We start from the raw sequence: 19596 nt of genomic DNA, 5'->3' as shown, positions 1-19596 counted from the left end.
ATACAGTCGAAGAGGAAGAAAAAAGCAGCTCACAGGTCAGACTTTTAGGTTGTTTTTTTGTTTTTTTACTTTATTGTGCTTTTTAAACTCTTGAGTCTTAAATGGTGACTAAACATGCAAATCAGAAAAATAATAACAGAGGTGATACATTGCAGCCTGAAATAGAACCTAAACAAATTGAAATCTCTGAATGGGAGCACTGATGTAATGGTTTAGTGGACTGCATTCTCATGTTTGTAACGAGTGGTTATTTGAGTTACTGTTACCTTCCTATCAGCCTGAAGCAGTCTGGCCATTTTCCTCTGACCTCTGACATCAAGAACTGCTGCTCACTGGATATTTTTTCCCTAGAGATGGTTATGGAAAAATCCCATTAGATCAGCAGTTTCAGACCAACCCATCTGCCGCCAACAACCATGCCACATTCAAAATCACCTAAATCACCTTTCCTTTCATTTCTGATGCTCAGTTTGAACTTCAGGAGATCATCTTCATCATGTCTGCATGTCTAAGTATTGATGTATTGAGTTGCTGCCATGCGACTGGCCGATTAGACATTTGCATTAACAAGGAGTTGAGCAAATGCACCTCATAAGGTGGCTCGTAAGTGTATACCCTCCCTTTTGTTTTTATCTGTTTGCAGCTTGTGAAACAGAGCAGGAAATTCCTCTAGGACTGCAGGACTCACAGACACACAAACTAGGAGGAGTGCCAAGACCGAATCCCAACACACAAAACACACTCACTTGCAGATAAAAACAAGAGTAGGTTAAAAGACACTGAAAAGACAAGGGAGACCTGGGGTGTATACACACAGATACTACGTGGACAAACCGGAGTAGTGGAAACGTGTGAAAAATGAAGAGCTGAAACTAATCAAAGGCAATGGGACAAGAGAGGTAAAACTAACTATAAAGCACAAATCAAAACAGCACAGGAACCAGCATGACATAGAAACAAGTACCACAAAGACAAGATACAAGGGAACATGGGGGTACCAGTAAAAACGGAAAATAAACTACATCTCTAACCGCAACAGTCTTACTTTAAAAAAAGGTACCAAAACTAAGAAACGTAAAGAGTAAACTGAGAAAACAATTAAGGAAATTATACCGGAAATATCTACCCGAAAAAACATCATTCAAAACTCAAAACGTAATGAACACAGAAGTCTACACTCGCCTAGAAAGGAAGCACAACTAAGAACAATGAAACTCATCCCAGGACCTACATATTAATAGAAACCCCTTAGACAACAGCCACAAAACCCCAGGTCCATGATAGTTTGTGTTTCTATCTTCCCCTATGCTCCAAGGCTCCTGGGTCTTTTTAGTCTTTTTAGGACGTTTGCAGCTCAATCAAGTGATCATTTTTTCTAATGTCTTACGCCTCAGTGTACTGCATTTGGGTCCTCTCTTCTCCTTACGTAGCTTTTTTATTTTCTGGTCTTGGCTCTGTATGATGCCACTGAGATGAGATACTCCAGATCAGCTCATTTCAGGCACATAGCTCTGGCAGTAAAACCTGCTTACTGTTAGCACTATCACTGTTTAAATATTTTGCTTCCAAGAGGCAGCCAATCAAATGAAAACAGCCTTAAAGGGAGGGTGGCCTAACAATGATTGATTAAAGGATTATTATTTTGAACTCTAAATCATCAAAACTATTATGGCAGAATCCAAAAAATATATATTTAGATGGAAACGAGAGTACCCCTTTAGATTGTGTTTACTCAAGGCTCTTTGTGATGTGTCTCAATCAGCCTCATGGTAGCAGTTTGGGATTCAGAGTGTTTCTGAAAGAGTCACTAACCATGTCATTGACACATAACCTACTCTGCCTCCTTAGCCACAGGTATTGTAATACCTAATGAAATGACATTGAAATGTCAGGTAATAAGACTATAGCTGCTGAGTGGAGTGCTTCTAACATGCCTGCCTGCTTTGGCAACCTCACTCACACCCATAAACTGTCCTGCCTCTCTGCTCTTGTAGCGCCGGGTGTGCTGATCTCATTCTTTGTAAGTGAATTTTCTGAGAACAGCTGAGTGGACTTTACATGCTGCTGCTTTCAGAGCAAGCCATTGTACTCCCTGCTCTCCATCTGAACTTAGCCCTGCAGGGATCAGATCAGTGTGCATTTAATTAAAGCATAGGTAATGCACTAGGTGGATAGATAATCCATTTTAGTTACGATACCCCCTCCTCTCATAATTATTACACTGTTTCTATTTCCCTATAAGGGGTGATCAGGTCGCCTGTTGGCCTTCCTCTCCACTCTATCTGTCTCCATCTTTCTGTCGTGCATTCTCATCAGGCTCCTGCAGAACTGACTACATGATGCGGTACTGCAAGCCTGTCGTCACTTTCATGGTAATCTGTGCTGCTTGATTGTGTGCTGTTGCATGTAATCAGTCTCAGTTGTGTTTTCCGTGAGTTTTCGTCCTGCTGCTCATCAGTGACGGTTGGAACTGTTCAAACAAACACACAGTTGAGCAAATACGAAGTTGTTAAGATTTCTGAGAGCCATGCCTTATGATGAATGAAGGTCTTTTATATTTTTATTTTGTTGCAATGAGGTTTGATTACATCAACAAGAGTGGGCCCTTTGGAATCAATACGTTTTTCATCAGCTCGTTTTGATGTGATCAATACATTCTGCTGTTTCTCTATTCACTTTGAACAGTGAGGACAGATGAGCTCTTGGTTGATCAGGGCCTGGAGACAGCTGTCTTCTTTAGGATTTGGGACACATTTACGTTATACAGTACTGTGCAAAAGTCTCAAGGCACCCTTATTTTTTGTATTTTGCCAGGAAAGTGGGAAGGAGCTGCAGCAGTCACAGTCAAACATACATGGAAAGGTTGAAGTTCAATATTTGGCGTGACCATCTATATTCTTCAATACAGCCTGAACTCTATTAGGCAAGCTTTCTTGTCATTTCTTTAAGCAGTCTTCAGGCTTTTTGAAGGATTTTTAAAGCTCATATTTGGATGTCGGCTGCCTTTTGTTCTGTTCTGTGGTGGGATGCTCTCACACTGCTTCAATAATGTTGAGATCTGGGTTCTGCCACTTCTTCTTTTTGAATTTTTGTTGATTCAACTGAAGAAATAAGAACAAATGACATATTTTTAAGACAAACAAAACAAGCAAACAAAAAAATCTGTCTCCTCTGAAGCAAAATATAAAGAAGTAAGGGCCGACTCAAGGGTTTTGCACACTCACTCAAACTTTTATATTTTCCATCCTTCTCCTAAAGTTGCATCGTTAATCAGCAACATAGCAATATGGGAAAACGTATTCATCTCGCTACCTGCCTCCACCCACTCACCATCGCTGCTTCCTCTTTCCAATTAAGCTCACCAAGACATGCTGGATGATTATGGAGGAACTTATTTCCAAAAGGCATGCCTCAGTTAGTCTGGCACTACAGCAGATGGGGATTGTGAGAGTAACACTCATTCATCCTGGCAAGCTAACCAGCACTCTGTCTGCAATTAAGAAGTTGTGGGCAGTCAAGTGAACTCAGTGTTTTTCGCATCAGTATTGCATGTTGCTGCTAAAAAGAGTGGGAAAAAAGACTCTGGGTTACCATTACATAAAGTGTGTTACTGATAAAAGAAAATTGAAATCCAGCCCATGGCCCTAAATTTCAGTGAATGGTGTATATTAAGTAATAGCATCCTAATCTACTTTTTTCAGCCTCATTCAAGCCTAAAGGTAAAACCTTTCCTTTCCCCCCCCTTCTTTTAAAAAAATAAATAAATAAAACTCTTATTTCTAGTGTCTGTAAGTCACTAGTAGGGCAGTAATTCTGCAGCACATGCTGAGGAAGCAACCTTGGACAGCTTGCTGTCTGTTCGTGACACCTCTTGTATTTCAAATTAATTATAATTCTGATGGCTCAAAAAACAATCCAAGCACAACTGTACAGTAGACTATAAATAATGGATGGGTAGATGCACTGAGGGATTTAATTTAACACAGAGTAAGGGAAAGAGAATGACCCATGAGAAGCAATCATGTGGCGTAAATTGGCCTGGGGGCTGATGAACTCAGATGTGTGGTAGTGATGCTGTTATAAAAAAAATGAGCCAGTATGTGTCGCTCTTACCCCAAGTAGCCCGAGCACATTTTGGTGTGCGCGTTGCTTTACCGTAATGTTTTCATGCCTTAGAAGCATTCAGAGGGAAGCAGTAGTTGACCAAAGGCATATTTGATATTAGTACATGTCCGTTATAACATCTTATTCTCGTTAAAGTTATACCAAATTTAAAAAAAAAATATATACACACACACACACACACACACACACACACACACACACACACACACACACACACATTTTCACGTTTCGCTTCTACTACATTGTTTACAACCCAAAATAACGGCGTCAACTTAAGACTTCTCGCGATAGTTGCAGCAGCAGCTGAGATCCCTGGAGCAGAGGGACTTGACATGTCAACAAAAGAGATAAATTATCACCACACAGGTAACCTACCATGTTGTAATTGTGCCGGTGAGCAAACATGAATACTCTCTGTGAGTTGATGTGGTAGAAAAATTATATATATATATAAAAAAAACCCACAAAAAATAAACGTAGAGAAAGCGAGAGTGTCGTATAGTGTGACTGTCCACTTAGCTTTTGTGACAATCACTGTACTTTTACATGAGCGATGATTAACCCGTTACTCTATTTCATGTATCTGGGTGTGTCTTTTAAAGCTCGGGGTGGCATTTGAGAGACTTGTACTGATGTGAGTTATCGCTTAAATAGATTCAAATCCGCGTAGATAACTTATTTTAAAGGCTATGGCGTTAGCACAGAGACTAACGCGTTGTTTTTGTTACTTTTTAGCACTTGTGGAGTTTTTATATAGCTGAAAATATGTTTTTATCAAACTTTAGCCTAGCTAAAAGCTAAGCTGATATTGCTAAACTCTATGCTGTTGAGTATTCACAAAGCAAGCGCAATGACCAAGACTTCCTTTAACTTCTCTAAATTTCCTTCTCTTTATCCCCTTTAAATTGCTCCCTAAAGGCATGTAAATGTCTCCTGGTGTGGAATAACCTGACAGGGAAACACGTGAACCTCCCTCCAATCCATCCTCTCCAGCAGCATCGTCACCTGCAGTCTCCATGACGACCCCTCCTCTCGTGTCACCTTTTGGCGGGCAGCCGCCACCTCAGCAGCAGCAACAGCAGCAGCAGGCTCAGGCAGCACGGGACGTCAACACGGCCTCGCTGTGTCGCATCGGTCAGGAGACGGTCCAAGACATCGTCCTCAGGACCATGGAGATCTTCCAGCTCCTCAGAAACATGCAGGTATGGTCACGTTTGTAGCTCTAGAACCAATGTGAGACTCTTAAGTATGACACAATATGAGTAAAATTAAAGGTTTGGACACGCTGTCATGAAAACAGACCAGCCAAAAGATGTAAGGGGGGAAAAAAAGAGATACTAACATAACATGATGACTATTATTCTAATAACAAAGCAAATGCCAGTCAGGATGGCAGTTCTTTATCAACACATTTTGATGCAGGATTTAAAAACAACAGGATGCCTGCAGTCTTGATGGTAAATGGGAGACGACCACAGCCAGCAAGAAGCGCAGTGCAGTTAAAAGGCCAAAATCACTTGATTTGAGAAGCCTGCAGAGGCAGTTTAAGGTTCATTAAAATAATGTGGCATGTAGATTGTATTCTGAAAGAATTTGGCAGAAAGTACAAAGATGTAAGGAAGCTTTTAATCAGTGTCTAGGCTCCAAATATGCCTTTTTCACAAATTACATTTTGACAACTAGGAGCAGGAAAAGTACAGACCCTTTTTTATGCCTTCAATCATTAAGGCAGGGAAAATACATATTAGCATAAGGCAGTGCCTCTTAAATCTGGGGACAGGAACCACAGCATAAAACTGAAGTTAAATTAATATCACTTAAAAAAAATTTTGTTTGACAAAATAAACAAGAGTTTGCTGATGCGATTCCAATCACCTTTACTTCCCAATTTTCAGTTGTTAATGATAAAAATGAGGCATGTGGGGGCCTGCCACGCAAAAATTGGAGAACTGCAAGCAGATCTTGTTCGTCTTTCTTGAGATAGGAAGTTTTTTTGGATATTTTAATTGCTCAAAGTTCAGCTTACTGTCAGGAATTTATGACCAGAAGTGCATTTTTCCATGCAGCAATGTGATATGACAACCATTGTCAAAGTGATTGCGATAAATCCAACGCTGGCTAAGCAAGGATGTTGCCTTTGTGTGGTTTCCTCCTGTGTTTGCAGGGCTTTGTTTATGTTGTCATAACAAAGAAGGAGCGCTCGTAGATAAGACTCATGAAGTCATCCTACATATATCATTGAGCTGAACGTATTGCTTTTATGTCAGATGTGTTAGTGCACTTTCCTTCCAAATGTTTTCTTTTATTTCCAAACAGTGCATCAGTCTTTACTGCATTTAAGTGCCAGCGGATGCTTGTTATTATTCCTTGAGATCATTTATTTGTGCATTAGCTTGGTCTGCAGTTCACATGTAGTTCAGCTTTGACCTCATCTTAAAGATGCAACTGGAATGAGTTTATCGTGGATGTCTGCCTGCTCCTCCGAGACGCCGCTCCCGCACCTTGTTAAGATCACAGCCAGCGAGATGGGCCGAGCGAGCGCGACCTCAGCCGCAGAATGCACAAACAGCATTGTTGTGACTTGTTTTTTTAGATCACAGGCCGCCTTTATACTTGTAAAAATTCCTCATGTGTCTTCTCCTCCCTCCACTCCTTCCATCTCCCTCTGTCTGTCTCCCTTCTGCTTCTCTCTTTGCTTGCCCTCAAGGCAGGCTTGTTTCATGCTATGCAGGATGTTTATAATCAGACAGTGCTGCTCCAGAGGCTTGTCGATCCTCTCAATAAAAAACATGTCATGCTGCTCTTTAACACCCATTGTTGTTGAAAGCCAGTTTTGCAGCCTCAGTATGGGAGTGAGTGGGGAAAAAAGAAACCATTCAAAGTGCTTGAGCTGAAGCTGTTTATCTTTTGATGCTGCGCAGTTTATGTTTGGTGCTTTAAATTGTGATTATTAAAACCACATGCCATATTGTTGCAGGATCACAAACGTGTTAAACACATTTTAAAGCGTCTTTTCAGACTGATGGCTCCCGTTCGTAAGTAGAAAGAACACTATCACTTTTTTATCAGAGGATTTCCTAATGCTTTCTTATCAGCTGGGGAACAACAGAGGCTTCGTGATGCTTTGGCAGTCAGTGAGGATCAATAAGTTTAGCTTTTTTATTAGCACTAAGAAAATTCTAGTACTTTATTTAACACAGAGTTTGGTTCTTCTTAGCTGCCTAATGGAGTCACTTACCACCCCAACACCCACCAGGACAGGCTGGGGAAACTCCAGGAGCATCTACGAACGCTTTCTGTGCTCTTCCGCAAGCTGCGCCTCGTCTACGATAAATGCAACGAAAACTGTGCCGGCCTCGACCCCATACCTCCAGAGGTGAGACACGACAACACTAAGAAATATGCTAATGACAGCTTTCTCTTACTGAAGTTATTGAATTTCTGTTAAAAGTTGGTAAAATAGTCACATTTGTGAAACTTCCTTCCATTTCCAAAGGAAACCCGTTGTGCTTTTTCCCCATTTCCTGTCACATATATACACACAGTTATATCAGTTATATTATACCACCAGTGGTGCACTTTCCATAATTATTAAAAATAAAGTTGTGAAGTTTATTAATGAAATGTTTTTGCAACATTCATCAATACAAAATATTTCAGAAGAAACATGTAATAATGAAGAATGTGTCAAAATACAATCATACAAACGGGGGGAAAAAATTAAAGAAGATTAGAAAAGCATAAATGTAAGCTCCAAATGATTGAACAGTTGGTGTATTAATATAAAACAGTCATGAAAGTGCAGCATCAAGAATGAAAATACAGTGCAACTCAGTAGTTAACAATAAAATAAAAAAGCCTTAAAGGTTTAAAAGAAAAGTAAAAAGTTATAAGAAAGCCTGCCGATATATTTAAATCTTTAAAAGAGGTCTAAAAGGAAATGGCAGCAGTTTGTTACATAACAGAGGAGCTCTAACAGCTAACCCTCAGCCGCCTTCAGTCTTTTAAGTGTGAGGTGGGAACAGTTAGCAGGTTCTTACATTGGCTGGTTGGTTAGGGGACAACAGAGTGCACTTATAAATCATAAAAGGATTGACGAGGAGGGAAAATTAATCTTAAGATGAGCCTGAAACATAAAAAGTGGAAAACTTTGAACTTTCCAAAAGGGCTTCTAACATTTCTTTGATCCGTATTTGCTGCACACGCCGGTCCTGTTGCAGAGACTGAAGCAATATGACGCACGCCTACAGTGGCGGCACGCACTGGTTGCATAACGCAGACAAAAGAAGCAGTTGGGGTTTGTTGGCTGTGATGTGGAGGAGAGGTGATGACATTGGTGCAAGTTGATTTAAGTATACAAAAGATTGGCGTGCACCTGGGAACACTGAGATTTAATCATGGGTTGATGCATGTCAGTGCACTCGGGTAAAGGTAAGGTAAAGTTAGCCGAAGAGCTCTGTCTGATTACACACATGTACTGATGCACTGAACTTTCCAATGCATTGCCAGCATGGATGTGTGTGAGGACATAAATGTCAGACTCAGTTGGACAATAAATTGTTTTTAAGTCATTAGCTCCATATTACAAAGTCAGTGTGATATGTGATATCAGGCTATGATCTGATTAATTCACCCTGAGTGAGCGAGTGTAATGTGTCCGGCTTCCTGCAGGCTCTATACAGGCACCGCCCTCACCAAAAGTAAATAAAGTATTTGCAGTAGTGAGACATGTTGATCGTGGAGTTTGTGTGTTGCTGACATACTGTCCGGAGTCCAGAGTCCACCCAGCCATGCTCAGCCTTAGAAATAACTCCTCTCCCCACCTTAAAGGCTGAGCCCGGCCAACCTACAACAACAACAACAACAATCTTTATTTATAGAGCACATTAAAAGCCAGGGGCATGCCAAAGTGCTTTACACAAAACAATAAAACAATAAAATGATTTACACTAAAACATCAGAGTCATATAAGTGTGGGATTATGTTCACAGGTAAAAACCACTAATAGGAATAATCTATAGCACACAGCTATAGCAAAGTAGAACTGTACCATCATACACAGTGATAGAGGACATAGGCAACGCAACAATAGAATAATAAAACAATTAGCACTATAACGTCAGAGTCATATAAGTGTGGGATTATGCTCACAGGTAAAACCCACTAATAAGAATAAACTATAGCACACAGCTATAGCAGAGTAAAGCTGTAAAGCTGTACCATCAAACACAGTGATAGAAAACATTGACAGCGCAGGACAACGCAAAACAACCAGACACATTAATAGAACAACTCACTAGAAGCAAGGCGAGAATTTCACTAGTAGAAAAAGCAAGTTCAAACAGATATGTTTTAAGCCGTGATTTAAAAGATTGAATAGAATCAGACGCCCGGATGCCAATCGGGAGACTGTTCCACAGCTCAGGTGCAGCTAGAGCGAACGCTCGATCACCTCTAGACTTCAAGCGAGATCTGGGCTGTATAAAGGAAACTCATTTTGGCCTCTTGTATTTGTGGCCTTACTCTTTTGGTCATTACCCAGAACTCATAATTATAGGTAAAGGTTGGATTTGTAGGTTGACTTGTAAAGTTCAGCTCTCTCTTAACCATGGCAGTCCAGTACAACGCCTATATTTCTGCTCAAACCATACCAATCTGCTGGTCCACCTCTCACTCCGTCTTCCATTCACTCATGAACAACACTCTCCCCCTCTTCACAAAAGATTAATGAAACAAACAAATAAAATTAGTGGGTAACCAGGCCCGGATCATGCTACAAACATTCTGCTTTGGATTTGGTTAGGTATTACATGTTGAAAGGAGATTAAATGAAATACACATTACTCCCAGCTTAATATAGTTGTTACCTGATAAAACACATTGTATTATCCTTTGTATTTTACATATTTTGTTCATTTGTTATTACTTTCAAGATGCTGTCTTACCTCAAATTAGGTCATGCTTTTATTATATAAAGCACACCTGCAACTGCATTTAGGTTTTACATGATGAGGCTGTAAGCGGGGAAGTGCTGATACTACATTTTAAGTTGACTGATTGATCTTTTTAGATGTGAACGTCAACAAATGCTTTATATGCTTGTCAGGATTTTTTTTTTTTTTGTGCTTTCAGCCGTCGCCTCACATAGTCCGGCTTTTCGTAAAAGCTGTCTGCTAAATTAGGAAGCTGTTGGTTTAAAGGAAGTAGGCCATTGTAACTTCCATATCCCCTTGCTCATGCACACACACACCCTCTCACAAAGCTGCTCACACAAACACACACATATTTACCCTGGGGAACTCTTATCTCACCTACTCCCTCTAGGTCTGTCTTTTCTCTGCCTGCAGCAGATTCATTGGTCGTTTCAGGTGAGTCTCCAGAGCCTCTTTACTGCTGGTTACAGTCACCATCCACCTTCAGGAGCAACAACACCACTTTGCCTCTTAGCCCCGCTCCTTCCGTGCCTGCCTTCACAGAATGATTGCACAATTGTATCCCCCCCCCCCGACACACACATAAATGTACAACATAGAAATGCAAGTGGTGCAGTGTAACTTGGCACAATAGCATGTTTTCGCCACATGTGCAATTCCACACGCACTGGCTCGCTGGGGGTGCACTCTGTGAGGCACCATGCGGGGCTCCGGCACGGCTATCCACTACTGTTTGATTGGATTTATGACTGCGGCAGTCCCTTCCCAATTTCTACAGATTGGCTCGGAGCTAATCTTTCTCACCAGACTCCTACTGAGGATAAAGGAGGATGTGGGAGGAGACCAGTCTTAAATTGGAACAAATTTGTGATGGCTGCCACCACGTACGTTTTCTGCATTGAGGAGTACAGTCAGCGAGAGGCATTTCGAACGATCTGTTCAAAGTGACTCTCGTGTGCAGTTGTGCCCTTAAATCAAAGCCGGTGACGGGTTTTCTTTGACATTTTCCTTTTGCCGTTCCTTCATTGAGTCATTACACCATCTGGCTATTTTTTTTCCTCCCCCTGCTCATTCCACCTTATTTAAATGTTTATTCATTTCCCCCCGAGGCTGAGACCCAGTCCGGTGCTGACCAGCCAATAGCTCCTCTCACCATGTTTGTCTGGGGCTGAGGGGTTGTTGATTTTGGCCCCAGCATGCATGCCATTTATCATCCTAGAGAATTCAGGTGGCTGCCTGACAGCCGCTCACTATTGGCTGCCTGAAACAGGAAGTGGAATCAATGACTCGGGCAGCGTGACCTCATCTCAGCCTAATTAGCAGCAGACCCGTTTAATGAACAGCTGGACCAACTGCACACGTCAGCGCTTTCGCCCCTTTTTCTTTCCACTTGTCGTTCGTTGCAGCTTTTTGCTTGCCCCTTCTCAGACTTTAATCTGCTTTCTTCCTTTTTAGATGCATTTTTCTTCCTCCTCCCCACATTTTCTACCACTTTCATCTTCTTTTCTCTGATATCTGCTAGATATTGGATCTCTGCTCATTTCCTTCTTTCTCTCGGGCCGGTCTGTTTGTCCTCGTTGGCTTTGTCTCTCTGTCTTTTTCTGCTTTTCCCATGTTGTTCTTTCCCTGTGGTCCCAAGTCTTGCTCTCCTCTTGTCATTTCCTGCAGTGAACAGCTATGCCATTTCATTTCCCTCTCCTCTTACACATTCACCCTGCTGTTTTTTTTTCCAGTCTTTTTTTACCCTTTTCTTTTTGTCTCACTGAGGCAACCTGGAGAACTTCATTAGGCCATTCTTCTCTGTCAGCCAGGAAACCACATCCATCTTTCTGTGGAAGAGGCAGGGGTTATGACTCACACTTTGACGTGCACGTGCTGCATAGCTACATGTACACACACACACACACACACACACAAAATACACTCTCCATCCATCTCTCCCAACCTACTCAGCACATTTCATTTTCCCCCCGCGGGCTGCCAAACTGAGCCCACCACCTTTAAAATGTGATATGTCGTTGGCTTCGGCCTCAAATTATCTAATGAAAAAACTTTCATCTTTTCCTGCTCAAAGTTGAAGGCGAGCTCATAGTTTGTCTGGTATAATATCCTGCACATGTCCTTGTCTTTTCTCCCTCCAAGAGTCAGAGTTTACAGTTTGGCACAGAGCTAAGCCTGGAAACTGACAGGAGTAAAGAAACTTTTTCCAGACTTTTATGTCTTTTTGTCATTCTTTATTTTCTTCTTTGTCTGCCTTTCTTTTTCCCGTGCCCATTTTCTGTTCTCACCTCTCTCTGGCTCTTTTCCCACGACTCTTGCCCTCTTCAGTGCTATCCTACTCTATTAGTCTCCTCTCTCTGTCTGTATTTTATTTTCTTTTTTTTATAACTTCCTTTGTGCTTGTCTTGATATTGTCTGGCTCCAGCTCTACTCATACACTAGTCAGTCATTGCTTCCAGATGAATCAGGTTACTTAAATCAGCCGTCGACTGTCTGCAGGGCCTCTGCTCCAGCTGCACAACACGGGCCAAAATCTGTAGTCAGTCATAATTTACTGCTTTGCCAAGTCATTATTGGAGGAAGGTTTGCTATTCCACCATATGGGATATTTTTTTTTATTAGCTAATGTTGCTTGGAGACTGTCCTACCTAATCTATGTTTGTGATCTTGTCTGGTATGGCAGTATTGTTTTGGAAAGGAAAACAATGTTTTTCTAGATGTTTTTTTGTAACAGGAACTTCTTGCTTCCAGTATTACAAACCATAGCAGAGTCGTCCACAGCCTTTATTAAAACCCATAAAATGTCATGCTATATAAAACTGTTGCTGTCTTTTGAGAATATGAAACTCAGGTTTGACTCCATTTTCACTGCGTGTGCTTTACAGTCTATTATTTTGTTGTTGACAAAATTCAATTTTGTGCAGTCGCTCTGCAAAGATAGCATAACATCAATCACACATTGTCAGTGCAGGTCTTTTATATCCTTGCTGTCTGTGTGTTATGAGGAACAGTGTGTTCTCAAGACATTCATAGATTACTTGATGTGTGACTGCAGCAAGCCTCCTGCTCCCCTACCCACACCGAGGTGCCCACTAGGGGGCAGTGTGACGCAAAGCAGCAGGCAGTGACCCTGTCGGCTCTCGGGAACGCTGCCTCGCCTGAAGGCTCTTGCACATCAGCCTCACTCTAGTGTCAAGCAGACAAGGTCAAGCACACAGAGTGTTTAAAAATGAATTAATCTCCCACTCGCTTTTCCCTCTCACTCCTTTCCTGTCCCTGTCTTTCCACGTTGAAGAGAGTGTTCGAGAGCTTACACACAATCCCCATTTTCACCACTTTGTGGGAACAATCGTGCGAGAATGCATAGAGATATGTTGAATATAGCTTAGTTGAGATTTCCCATACACATGTAAATGTGGCCTATAACTGCGCTCAGTGGGCGTATAGGAAAGATGTGACTAGGCAGCACAGTGCTTTTAATTTATTTGGACCTTAGACGTTAGATTGGGGAAAAACATAGAAGTAGGAAAGAGAATAATTGCATCAGGAGGTGAATCTTTAAACAGATTTTATTGAAAAAACTACGATATGGATCTTACTGTGCGACTCCAAGCAGGGAAACACAATCCAGTTATCTGAATAAGTCAGCATTTTGGGAGCGATCCTCTTACGCTTGTCTTGCTTACAGTAAGTAATACAGCCACATTTTTTTGTTTGCTGTCCCTTCCAGCAACTGATACCCTTTGTGGAAGATGACGGCTCCAAACATGAAGACCGATCAGGTGGACAGAGCCGCTCTGCCAGTGAGGAAAGGAGAGAAATCCTGGAGGTCAACAAGGTATGGTGTTCTGGATGAACAGCACAACACTGACAGGCTTACAGGTTTGATTTCCAGCCTGTAACAACACGAGGAGAAGCTTATTAGAGGAAAAATGGGAAAGGTTTGAAAAGGCTCACAGTGATATCTCAGTCTCTTTTTATTTCAGCTATAAACATGGTGTTATTTCAGTGATGTTTCAGTATCATCGTACAGACAAGACATGATAATTAGGCGTGCAATTTATTCCAGATGAATAATTTTACTCAACATCATTAACCCGAATTTTTAATTGCAGGTTTGCTCTTATTTGAATTGCAACCATCCAGGTTGTACAGAAGGTTTGTGCTAAAACAAAATTAAGAGGCCACACTTGATAAACTTTGTCTGATGATAGTGGTTGTGTGTTTAAAGGAGGTCATGATACCACTGGGAAATCCTATTAACCATAAATGCATTTTACAACATTTTCCTGGGGACTAGATTCATCCTCAGCTATCTTTTTTTTTTTTGTTTAATTTTTATCAAAACCTGAATCTCCTGGTCAGTCGGGGAACCCGAGGAGCAGTTTGAAGACCCAATATTTGAACCTAATGATATTTTTCCAACTGTGCAGGAGGAGCGTACGGTTAAAATGAAGGAGACTCATCTCATATGAGGTTTACTGTTGATGTTATTGAACCGAGCAGATATTATGTTGTGACTGATTCAAAATGAACTCAATTTGATATGTTGTGCAGCTGATTCTGTTTTAATGCGCACCACTCAAGCATCACCTCCACATTTAATCCAGCACAGTGTGGTATACAGATTTTATTGTAGTAATTATTATTGTTATTATTATTATTATTGGGTTTTTAAAAATTAATTTGAAGTTTTCTAACTTAATTCCTAATTAGTACGTTTTTGAAAAGGCTTTGTAGTCGTGTTGCACCTCGGGTGTCTCAGAGTCGTGTTCGATGTTTGTCTGTCTGCATAAAAGTGTTTAATATTAGTTTGAGTGCAGCACCTGGACTGGCTGACTGATTCTTACCATATTTAATGAAGAGGCGGATGTAATTCCAACCTCAGCCTTCCAAGGAAATACAGGGACTTTTGGGAGTATTTGTGGAACATTGGAGTGCTGATATAGACCTACAGGCATGTGATCCTTATATAATCATCATATTAATAATAAGTTTGTTGTCTTTGTTGCCAGTGGCAGGGAAATTGAATAACACATGATGTCTTCCAGGGGGCATCCCTGAGTTTTGCTGACAATGTAGTTCTGTTTAATTGCATTTTCCATGTAATTTTTGCCAATCTGGGAGTTGATTATAATGTAACTTATTTAAATGAGACCTTGGCTGAGTTGCAACTTCCTGTGAACTTACCTGTATGTTAAAAGACATGCTACCGTGTGCCTTACCCATAGACTGTACCTCAAAGATCGATGTAAACACTGCGACTACACCCACTGGTTACTGGACTATCATTTTAAAACCTCGCTATGCTGATTAGTTTAGTTTATTTGAGCCAGAAAGCACAGCAAACTGCACTATTTTTTTTGTAAAATCCATTAAAAATGCTCATACATCAAAGGCGGTGAAAACATCCAAATGAGTATATGAAATTAGCAAAGGTGAGATCTGAAAAGCAGCTGTCAGCTACAGCTTCCTGTTTGGCCTTATCAGCCATATGCCATAACTTTAAGCCTTATTCCTCAGATGGATGAGTTATAATAAAAATCTGCCCCCTGTACTGGTTTTATGGAGGAGGAAACTATCCATAGAGGCCAAAATGTTTTGGGCTTTTTTGTGCTAAGCTGTAAATATACTTTTTAATCCTGTGCAGTTTGACATTTTAACATGGGAGTCTATGGGGCATTGACTGCTTTTCAAGGCAGCCTCAAGCAGCTGCACTGGGAGCTGCAGTTTTCTGCGCTTGCTGCTTCTTAAACCCCAGAGTTTGCTACTTGGCTGTGCCTCAGTCACTCTTTGCTGTTCCCCCACAGTGCAAAGCAGTGAGTAACACTAGCTAATGTTAGCTTAGCAATAGAGTTCACTAATGGCTACTTGTTCTCAGTGCATCACTGACTGCAACACAAACTCCAGAGACAATTTAATTTGTATTTTGCTACTGACAGCGTTAGCAAGGAAGCAAAGTAAGGTTGGACACTAGCTGCTATGTTGGGTGGGTAGAAGTTTGTCTGTGTTAGCAGGTATGTTAACATTTGGTAATGTAAGCCAAAAAAAGCCATTTTATGTGATCATCCTAGCCAAACGGTTTGTGACCAAAGTAACATAAACAGGTTGTTCGATCTGTGGAGGGATCTTGGCCTCTGCTCCAGCTTAGGGATTCATTAGCAAAGCTCTGCACATCCAGTCATAGTGGTGATATTTGGATTTGTTGTGTTTTGGTCTCAGTGTTCATCTACGGTCATGAACACTGACATTGCTAAGGTGTTTGCAACATATGAAAAATAATTAAAAATAATGGCGGTAACAAATCAAAAAGCAGCGAAAATGCTTATCAGCTTTTTAGACACCTCTGTAGTATATAAATACATTTTAGATCGCAGTAACAGACTGAGCTGAGCTGACCCTCAACTACAAAGAGCTGTGTGGGGAAAAAATAGTAGCTGGAGGTGTTTTAAATATTAACAAGAAGAAAGAAGAGATGACTTGATTTTTTTTCCCCATATCTTGTGTAAGGTGTTCAAGTTTGGTTTCAATTGTCAGACATCAAACACACCTAAGAGCTTTTTTTAAATTTATTCACTGTCAGATAAGTTTTCGCTCAGCTGTGGTAGAGCGGCTATTTTCTAGCGATCTGAAGTGCAGTGCAGCTTTTCTTCGGACTGACATGCCAGCGTCAGTCAGGACTGAAATGCTGAAGGTAGATTAGATCCCAAGTCACGACCTAAACAAACGAGTTGAGTATGAGAAGTCAGTTACATGGAAATGTGGGCCCTTATATGTTAATTAAACAAATTGCACAATAGGAAATGTTGTGGATGAAGCTTTGAGAGGGAAAAGGCTTTTTAGTGTCATCTTATTCTTAAAATAAAGACCCATCCTGATTGATTTAGTAAGGCCTGTGGTTTCTTTGGTAACAGCAATTGCACTGTCAAAAATGCCAAGAAGTATTACACTCATGTCACATTTTGCAGACAAATGTATAGATTGGTTTTGACCTTGTGGATAGATGCACTAAAATTTCTGTGACAGGTTCATAATGGTGTGTTTCAAATACATTTTTTTTCTGAAGCAATAGCAGGAAATGTTGGCTGTATTGGACCCACTTTATCAAAGATTTAAAGTGATGATACTTCATTCAGCGGGGGAAAATAGACCCTATCGCTATGAGTGAAATCTCTGTAGCTACTTCAGAAAATTTAGGCTAGTATTAAAAACAGGTTGTGATTTTAGTCTTAAGGATTTGTAGCTCCATATTTTAATTGCACAAGCACAGCGAGATGTCAGAGTGGACTGTGTGGGCGTCTCCAGGTGCACTTGCTATTTTGGTGTATGTAGATCAGCATGTAAAAGAGGAGGATGAAGCTGGAGGCTGTGGTGGTTAATGAACTTCCAGTCAGTCACATCACTGATTTCATTGCGCTAAAGCAGCTGTACCAATCAGACTGCATGACAAGAGCAGATCAACAAGTGACAGCAGGCTTCTAGCAGTCTGAAAACCAGACGCAGATGGTTTGGCTTTTTGTCAGGCATGTTCAATAATGATAGTGATAAATAATACAAAATGTTGGCAAAGCTAAGAGCATTATAGCTTCACTTTTACTTTGTGTTGGGATAAAAGTCGCATGTCTACACTAGGGCTGCCACAAACGATTATTTTTATAGTCGACTAGTCACCGATTATTTTTGTGATTAGTCGACTAATCAGATCATCATCCATTGGACGTAAAACGTACAGCTTATTGCACCAGCAGCATCTGCTCTTATATAACTATCATTAGCTTACAGCTTTAAGTGTTTAAGTTCTGTGCTAACTAAAAATAAAGACAAGATGATAGTTTATTAAATTTTAATGAAATTTGCAGATTGTTTCGGTGAAGTTTAATAAACTCCTTGCTATCTAAAATATAACAGGACACCGGAGTATATTCTTGAGCGTCTCACACTTCTGATGATCAGCTGTCTGCTTGATGTTTATTCAGCTGTTTAAAAACTATAACTTTAATCTCAGCCAAACCGATTTACTCAGGAACAAATAAAATACTAAAATAAGCCAAACAATAACATTTTTAAGTTATCTAAGTGACTCATATATCATGTTTAACCTGAGCAGCGAAAGACTGCGTGTGTTTGAAAAGATCTGTCAGGAGTCCGGTGTTCTCACGGCTCTAGTTAGCCTAGCCCCCGGCTAGCTATCGAGCTAGTGGGTAACAGACGTCTCCGAAAACGTCGGAGCGCTTTTGAAAGTATGTGGTGTCTTGATAAACTGAGCAGATATTTGAGGTTTACACAGCTACATTCTCGCCTGAAAATATGTTAAACGTTTATTTTGTGACCCAGAAAGAATAATACGAGTAATATTAAAACTAACTAGCTGCCACCATTGTTGGAAACTGAGCTGGGCCGCGCTATGAATTCTGGGACACCGCTTCTTCTTCTTCAGGGTTTAACGGCAGCTGGCATCCTTGTACATGCAGTGCTGCCATCTTCTGTTCCAGTCCGTTATTACACTCTTAAATCCTGCTACTTAATCCTGCGTCTTTTGTGATCTTACAAAGCTTCAAACGACGCCTCGACTATTAAATTAGTCGTCGACGATTTTGATAGTCGACGTAATCGTGACTAGTCGCCTAATCGTGGCAGCCCTAATCTACACACAGTCATAATGAACGCGTGTCTTCCAGTTTTGAGTAGGGCTACTTTGCAACATCATGCTGTCATTTGCATACAATTAAAGGTACGGTAAGTACTGTTTTTGAGTTTATTTAAAAGAAAAAGAATGGTGAACTCATAAATGTGCCTTGATTAGTGTATAATCATGCCTTCCAACAAATTAATGCATTGTCATAAACTTAAAGCGAAAAAATAAAGAGTGAATCCATTAAAAATTCTTGTGAAGGGGTTGCTGGTTTGTGGAAACCGCTATCTTGCCCCCCTGTCGTGTTTTGTGTATGTGGCTAGAAACAGGCCAAATATGTAGTATGCCTTATATAAGTCCCATTTGTGACCTTTAAACTATATATAACCATTTAACATTAGAATAATCTCAATCTCTTCCTCCTCGCCTCAAACTTCATCTCCTGAACTCAAATCAGGATTTATTCCCGATATTGTTACGATTACTTATTGTCAGCTTTTTAGACATGTGACCCTCCCGTCTCAGCTGACAAAGAACTGGCTAAACAACTACAGACAAAAAACAACAAATAACTTCATCCTACTCAGAGTTTTTATTGGTGAAAACTATACGTAGAGGCCAAAACACTTTTGGTAACAGGTTCTAAACATGCTTGTTTCCCCTGTAAAGTTGGGCATGTTAACATGGTAGTCTAAGGGGATTGACTCCCTTTTGGAGCTAGCCTCTAGTGGCTGCATGAAGAACTGCAGCTTTTTAACACTTCCAAATAGTTTTATTTTTCAGCTCCACAGGTCCAGGAAACATCACAAAATTTATACAGAAAGCGAGAGTCCGTCATTGCCAATTGAATCCGGTTTTTAAGACGTCAAACAGAAAGTGAGAGGAGATCTCACCAATTGGTTCATG

General features: G+C 40.7%; 1 protein-coding gene across 3 annotated transcripts in view; it reads left to right on the top strand.

Moving 5' to 3' along the window:
- Positions 1–4409: 4409 nt before the first annotated feature.
- med30 (mediator complex subunit 30) overlaps positions 4410–19596 on the top strand; it is a 47882-nt gene continuing 32695 nt past the window's right edge. For 2 of the 3 annotated variants that reach the window (XM_005748662.1, XM_005748664.1), the window contains exons 1-4: positions 4410–4491; positions 5044–5327; positions 7343–7501; positions 13789–13896. In XM_005748662.1, the coding sequence (XP_005748719.1) occupies positions 5142–5327; positions 7343–7501; positions 13789–13896 (453 nt within the window). In that variant the 5' untranslated portion in view covers positions 4410–4491; positions 5044–5141. Of the gene's footprint in view, positions 4492–4710; positions 4760–5043; positions 5328–7342; positions 7502–13788; positions 13897–19596 lie in introns of those variants that run through there. The other variant, XM_005748663.1, reaches the window with a different exon arrangement.

This window comes from Pundamilia nyererei, unplaced genomic scaffold (assembly GCF_000239375.1).
Source record: "Pundamilia nyererei isolate P.nyererei 1_Seehausen unplaced genomic scaffold, PunNye1.0 scaffold00226, whole genome shotgun sequence".
Classification (NCBI taxonomy): domain Eukaryota; kingdom Metazoa; phylum Chordata; class Actinopteri; order Cichliformes; family Cichlidae; genus Pundamilia; species Pundamilia nyererei.
Note: the sequence above shows the minus strand (reverse complement) of the source record. Positions and strands in the feature narration are given on the sequence as shown.